At 38.4% G+C, this 6,791-nt stretch overlaps 1 protein-coding gene across 2 annotated transcripts; it reads right to left on the minus strand.

The window, feature by feature from the left end:
- Window positions 1-701: 701 nt before the first annotated feature.
- LOC113742714 (uncharacterized WD repeat-containing protein C17D11.16-like) lies at window positions 702-6,562 on the minus strand. 2 transcript variants are annotated; one of them, XM_027270634.2, is made up of 17 exons: window positions 6,073-6,562; window positions 5,626-5,760; window positions 4,978-5,174; window positions 4,582-4,661; window positions 4,384-4,479; window positions 4,157-4,280; window positions 3,137-3,195; window positions 2,991-3,059; window positions 2,612-2,682; window positions 2,419-2,515; window positions 2,070-2,144; window positions 1,851-1,949; window positions 1,611-1,754; window positions 1,505-1,534; window positions 1,336-1,398; window positions 1,151-1,228; window positions 702-1,051 (listed from the first exon to the last, which is right to left on the minus strand). In XM_027270634.2, exons 2-17 carry the CDS (start codon window positions 5,742-5,744, stop codon window positions 971-973), a joined length of 1,482 nt encoding a protein of 493 aa, XP_027126435.2. In that variant the 5' UTR covers window positions 5,745-5,760; window positions 6,073-6,562; the 3' UTR covers window positions 702-970. The 2 variants fall into 2 exon arrangements, with proteins under 2 accessions (XP_027126435.2, XP_027126436.2); XM_027270635.2 differs by having other exon boundaries at window positions 4,950-5,174.
- Window positions 6,563-6,791: the final 229 nt, after the last annotated feature.

The following is a 6,791-nucleotide window of genomic DNA, read 5'->3' on the forward strand; positions in this document are numbered from 1 at the left end:
GTGTTCAAAGTTCCAGTGGAAGCACCCGAATTGCAGCGAAAAAAGCCAGGGTGGCGGAGTGGACTAAAGGCTCCGGCAAGCCATGAAAGCCTTTCAATTGCAGGCCCAAATTGAGAACCTTGGAGGCCGTAAGAGCGAGAGCCAACATCGTAGTCACCGTCCTAGTTGAACCAATGAGCAAAGATAGAGCGGAGTTCTAGTAACCAGACATTTTGGCAGCTGAGTTATTGAGGAGGGCCGACGAGGAAGCGGTAATTATTGTCGGCCTTCTAGGTTTTGCCAAGGAGAAGGAAAGCCACAGAGCGGTAATTATTGTCGGCCTTCTAGGTTTTGCCAAGGAGAAGGAAAGCCACAGAGGATAGTTGCAACAGCGAGGTTGTTTGGAGAAATAATGGAAGGTTTTCAGAGGATTAAGGTCTGAGAGGCTATTAGGGAAGAAGCCATCTGGTTTTGGCTCGAACAAAATCTCCGAATTCTGAGGACCGTGGAGTTGATTCTAGATTTGCCCAAGCTATCTTCCTTCAATTGGGCTTGAAGCAACTTTTGCAAGCCTTATCTATTCTTGTTTTATTCCAATATTAGTACTTTATTGTTAAAAAATATTATATTATATATATAAATATTATTAAACAAAATCGAAATCACAGTTCCGATTTCGAATTCCTACTTCGAAATCGGTAATTCCGATTTCAAAAAATATATTTTGGTCGAAATCAAAATTACTGAATTCAATTCCGAATTACCGAAATTCCGAATTCAATTCGAAATCGGTCTCGAAATCGGAATTTTTCGACTTTGCACACCCCTACCTATCTGCATACGTGATGAATTCCACTCATCATTCCTCCTAGACAAGAAGAGATAGTTACAGTGGTATTCCAATTGGATCATGAAATAGAACTGCCGTAATATCAGCAAATATATGCCACAACTCTTTTGTGCCCGAAATATCAAATCCACAATCCTCGAGTCACGACTGGGCTGATCTATTCTGATTGGTGTATTTTCCATATTTAGTAGAAACTGCAGCATCCGATAGAGTCTCCCATAACTGCAAATATTTAGTAAATAATGTTATAGTCATTCAATTAATTTAAAGACGAGAAAAGGAAATAACAATAGGCACAAAACACTGAACTTTGCCACTCACTTCCAATTTTCCCTTAGATCCACCAATGGCTAGCAGAAAGGGGCATTCATCGGAGAATGAAACAGAAAAGACAGCTCCCTGACACAATTCCAAAGGAAGTTAAGTATACTAAATTCCAGATGTGATGAGCAAATTCTCATCGGTACAAACAATACAACAGAAACTAAAGTGAGAAAACCACATACAGCTTTTGGATTTTTCGAGGCCACACACGAAGGTTGATTGTTGGACAAATCCCAGAGTTTTACCTGCCAGAAAACATCACAAGGATTTTGAGCATCCATTCGAGCCTGAAGATAAAAAGTCAACAATCGTATGCACGCAAAAGATGAGCAGAAGTATTGAGTAATTTACCGTTTTATCCATGGAACCAGTTGCAAGAAGCTACAAATTTGGACAGAGCAAAGTCAGTATGTTATTGTGGAAGTTGGAAATCCAGCAAGGGAAGAATGATAAGTACATTTGGAACCAAGCGATTGTACGTAATAGAGCACACTGCCTTGTCATGTGCATGAAGGGTGAAGCTTGGCTTTGGATCGGAAGAGAGCTTTGAACTAGAAGCACGAATATCAAAACCAGAAACCATTCCATTCTCAAGACTGACCTGAATATAAAGACAAACAGAGATATAAGACAGTCTAACAAATATGGGGGACAATTCTTTGGATTGAATCAAACAGGAATTGAGAAAAGCACAGACCACAAACGAGTGCTCAGCATGTGGATCCCATGCCAAACTTTCAACATCAGCAGCAACTGACCATTTAAAACCAGTATGCGAGGATATCCTTGCATCCTTCTACAGGACATTATAAATTTGAGTTTAGATCTTTTAGCAAATATCCAAGGAGTAAAGAGACATCATAGATTCATAACCTTTTCAAAAGATGACCAAATAACAGACAGATAAATCGTGTACCATGACTACTGAATGATCAAAAGAACCGCTGAGGAGAACTTGTGGCACAAAATGATTCCATGCAACTGCTTGAACCTGATGACACATGACATTTCAGAAACATAAAAGTTCCTAACCGTATACAATTACATGGATAAGAATTTAAAAGAAAAAAAAGTCAGACGACTATCAAGATTAATAGAAATTAGACACATGGTCAAGAAAAAAAATTGGTCTAAGTTAGAAGGAATCTGCCCTTTGTCTAGAAACTAAAAGACAGAATGTGTTATAAGGAGAAACAGGGAAAATCTAAATGCATCATTTTCTCAGATTTCAGAAAGAATTTACTGGAATAGAATTTAGTTCTTGCCTTGTCTGAGTGGTGCTCCATGGTGTCACTGCACTTTCCAGTTGCAACATCCCAAATCTTTACCATCTTGTCAGCGCTAGCACTTGCAAGTACATTCCTGGATATTGATTTGCAGGAGTAGGATTAGACAACACTAAAATATAAGGATACACAACAACTACAAACAAGTACAACTAGTAAAGAACTTTAAGACCTGTATTCCTTGTTCCAAGCAAGTCCTAGTACTGAATCAGTATGACTATCATCTTTGTATTTCACAGATTTCTAGAAGAAAAAACAGACAGAGTAGGTAAGATGAATATAAACACATTTTAGTCAGATTATCACTGGTAAAGAATAAATACTACAGAACTATCAACATATCAGGGGAGTGCTGTTGAAAGAGACTTCCACCATTTTTCAGGAAAAATACTACAATAATTGGATAGAAACATTTTGTAAGTGTTAGATCAAATTCTTTCCCCTGCCTCCCATTCTCTTTTTTCCTTTTCCATTTCCTTTTTAGGACTAGAACTTTGGCTAGAGAGTGTTACTTGTCATCAAAAGGGTAAGATAAAAGTTCGCAAATTCACCTTCTTTCCCTTCTTCTTTTTCTTTTCAACAACTCCCCCTAATACTGCAGATGGTTGGACTTCATCCATCTGACCATAAGCTAGGGTCAGAACACATCTTCATAATAAGAGTAAAAACTTAAAATTGAAGACTATAATGCACATACAACATCAAGGTCCCATATTTCGATGGCTGGCTCCATTGAGCCCACAGCTACGAAGTTCCCTATCAACAAGAGTAGTGATCAGAGAGAAATCAACTTTGTTCCAACTTCAAGAAAAGAAAGAACTTAAATGTAAAAATAAAAAATAAATTAAAATCAAGCAAAAAACAAGGATCACTTCAATATTCTTCCTCCAAAATAAGAACTCATATCTCATCATGAAAGACTGACCAAGTAGGATTTCAGTGGCCGCAAATAACACATTATCCCCCCCCCCCCCCCAAAAAAAAACCCAAAAAATTCCCCTCCCAAACGAAAGAAAAAAGATTCCATCAAATAATAAGCTAAAGGCATTGTTTCTCTTACTGGTGCTACCAAACCAAAGATTGTTGTCATTCAGTAGAAGCACTCAAAGAAAGCCCAAGTGATCAGAATAGGAGACGCAAGATCTAAATCCTCAACACAGGCAAACTTGATATCCAAATGCAATACAGAGCATGTTACCCCAATTTTAATGACAATCAGCAAGTAAACTGAAAAAGCTGATGCATCCTTAAAAGAAACAATTACAGAAACTCCCAACAAAGTAGACAAAGCAGCAACACTAACATAGAAGAATTACTACAAACAGTAGCATCAGGGAAAAATCAGACCACAGAACAACAGCAATAGAAAAGCTTAAATCAGAATAAGACCAAGCTCTGAGATTCATAACTACATGTTCCCTTATTATTTTAAAATGATGGAAATTTCATGGCATTCAAATGGTCTCAGACATTAAGATATAAAAGCTAAAGAAGTCAATAAGCAAGTACAATGATCAAAATCTGCAACCCTCATGGAACCAGTAGCATAATCTTTCCCATGAGTAGTTTTAATTGAGACACAGTAACCTCTGACCCAAAAGAATGAACTGAAGAGCATAAACATCCTCACCACTTCTGTGATTCCCACCCCCTAAAAAAGAAAAAGAAAAGAAGCCATAAGAATGATATGCACATTCTACACTTAATAAAATCATACCTTTTTCTCCTTCCTTGAGAGGGCAATCAAGCCATGCCAAACAGAGGGGAAATGCAGGAATAACAATATCATGGTGAACATACATGTTTGAATCACCTTCTTCTGAGCCCTCCAATATCCATACCTGGCCAAAAAAAATATATTAACCTCAACTCAGAGGCTTTCCCACCCTACTCTTTTCCTTTATTTTTTTTTTTTGGAGCCTTATCAAGCTAACTATTACGTGCCTCCAGATGGCTGACATCATCCTCATTCCGTGCACAAATTATGACAGAATCCTCTGGACTAATGGTCGTATCGTCAAGATCTACAGAATCCTCATCCTTATAACAAGCATATAAGCAAACAAATAAGATATATAACAGCCACCTACCATTAACAGCAATGAAATAATAAAAAGTGAACACTATCATAAGAAAACATACATCCTTGTCTTTCAGATAAGGGTCCATCTCATTACTTGGGTAATATAAAGTCCGAAGTCCCTCACCAAACAGCTCAACCCCTAGTTAAAAGAAATAAAACAGATTCACGTGATGGTCAAATAAGAAGACAAATGTTGAATGGGAACTGTGTCTATCAATAACATATTCTATGCATGGCAAATAAGGCTGCCACTTGCCACCACAAATAAGCAAGTTTGGCAGCAGATAAAGGCCAAAAGTTATATCGCCATGCCTATAGTAGCTTATATATGAAGCAGATAAATGAAAGTAATATTGTAAGATGTATGTAGATCAAACTCATTTGGAGATGCGGAAAATATGAAAAGATGACAAACAGAAAACAGTACTTGAGACAATTCTCCAGTATGGAGTTACCATCATCTTCTTCATCATAATTATCCATGTCTAATTCCTTCAGGGCATCTGCTATGCTGTCAGTTTCTGGATGTGTGCCCTTTGAACCTTTGCCTAACGCATCGGCAGCAGCAAGTGCTTGCGCAACTTCAGCGTCTTGCTTGGATTGATCAAGATCCATACCCTCGTCATAATCATTATCATCTCCAACCTCTTCTCTGAAAACAAAAGAATGAAACACCAAAGAGGACGGAAAGCTCAACCGAACTATACTGTTGAAAAAAAATTTTGGTTATAAAATGTGATTTTAATCTCTCTATTACCTAACTATAGACTGTATGGATCTAAACGCAAATGCATGAGGTTTGACATTTTACCATAGCTTTCTTGTATAGCTGTATCAGTAATGAAAATGCAGATGAAACCCGCATTGTTAGAGCAAAAGGAAAAGGTAACAGAGTTGTGTTTTGTTATTAGGTGAATCAAGGAATTAGCAACTCAGACAGTGGAAATGTTATATATAGCCACTAAACTTCCATAACTGGCTACCACTTCAACTATTCTATCCACAATCTCACCAAGGAAAATCTTATTTAAGCAATGAATCCCGTAGCGAGACGAACAAAAAGGTATTTAGCACCCAAAAAAAAAAGAAAGAAAAGAACTCACCGATTGTCGAGAAGATCGTTCTTCAAAATCTCCTCAATCTCTTCTTTTGAAGGCGGCTCAGCAGCAACAGGTACTGGCTTTGAGGCACCTTTCGGAACCCATGAAATAGCTGATATCATTCTTTATACTTGTGTCCTATCAACAAATAAGGACCAAAACCAAATTAGTCCTACCAAAAATAAGTGTGTATAAAAGGCCACATAAATTCGTGGTTCAAAAACTCGGCCGAGTCTTGAGTCTGAGTTCGAGTCGTCACCGGAGCTTCAGCTTCCATTCCGCGACCTGTCGGCCCTGTCCTGGAGACGAACTCCGGGACTCAAAAGAGCGGCCGAGTCTACCGAGTCAACCCGTAATGACTCATCATATATCCATGCACAGAGGCTTTCACCATGACTTTCAAGAGACTTTTAAGGTATAAACAAACTAAACAAAAAAAAAAACACTTACCCCTATCCAATTTACGAGAAATTGCACAGAAAGACAGCAATAAACAAATCAATCTTTAATCCGAAATTCTCTCTTTGAAGACTCTTCACTAAACAGCAGCAAGTGGGCGGCAGATATTCAAGAGAAGGAGAAGGAAAAATAAAAGCGCGAAGAAGACGAGAAGGCTTTCAGTATCATATGCACGGGTGGGTGGTGGTCATCAAAATTGGAGAGGGAGGGAAGAAGAATGGAAGGCAGACTCGAGGGAGGAGATGGTTACGGTGGTCAAACTGTCAAAGCTACCCGGTCCTTTGGTTGCTTTGAGCGGATATTCCCAATCTGGTCTGATAATTTCAGAAACCTGCTCTGAGCCGGAAGCGATTTCGGCGGTAGATGGTGGTGGGGAAGGACTGAGCCAGAGGCGCCAAATAAATTCAGGTAGGGTTTTAGGACACTGCAAAAGCAAAGAGCTTTCACGGTTTCACCACTCTCACCCAAAATTAGGAAAAAAAATTAAAACAAAAAGGAAAAAGAAAAAGAAAAGGGGAAAAAGAAGTAGGGAAAATGGCTAATTCAGTCCTTTCAACTTTTTTCCTTAAGTCAATTTTATCCTCAATCTTTTAGTTGGATGCTTTTAGTCCCTTAACTTAAATTTAGTAGCTAAATTTCATCCTTTTACGATGACGATGACCCACCAATTTGTTTAATTTCGGCACAAAGATGACCACTAAGTTAGGGGC

This window comes from Coffea arabica, chromosome 4e (assembly GCF_036785885.1).
Source record: "Coffea arabica cultivar ET-39 chromosome 4e, Coffea Arabica ET-39 HiFi, whole genome shotgun sequence".
NCBI classification, from domain to species: Eukaryota; Viridiplantae; Streptophyta; class Magnoliopsida; order Gentianales; family Rubiaceae; genus Coffea; species Coffea arabica.

What these genes read in the sequence shown, in the direction of transcription:
- LOC113742714 (XM_027270634.2), bottom strand. Translation starts at nt 5,744, where the DNA reads ATGATATCAGCTATTTCATGGGTTCCGAAAGGTGCCTCAAAGCCAGTA. An exon ending in ATGATGTCAGCCATCTGGAG is followed by an intron (nt 4,281 to 4,383) that starts GCACGTAATAGT and finishes TTTTTTGGCCAG; the next exon opens with GTATGGATATTGGAGGGCTC. An exon ending in TCTCAAGGAAGGAGAAAAAG is followed by an intron (nt 3,196 to 4,156) that starts GTATGATTTTAT and finishes TCTTGTTGATAG; the next exon opens with GGAACTTCGTAGCTGTGGGC.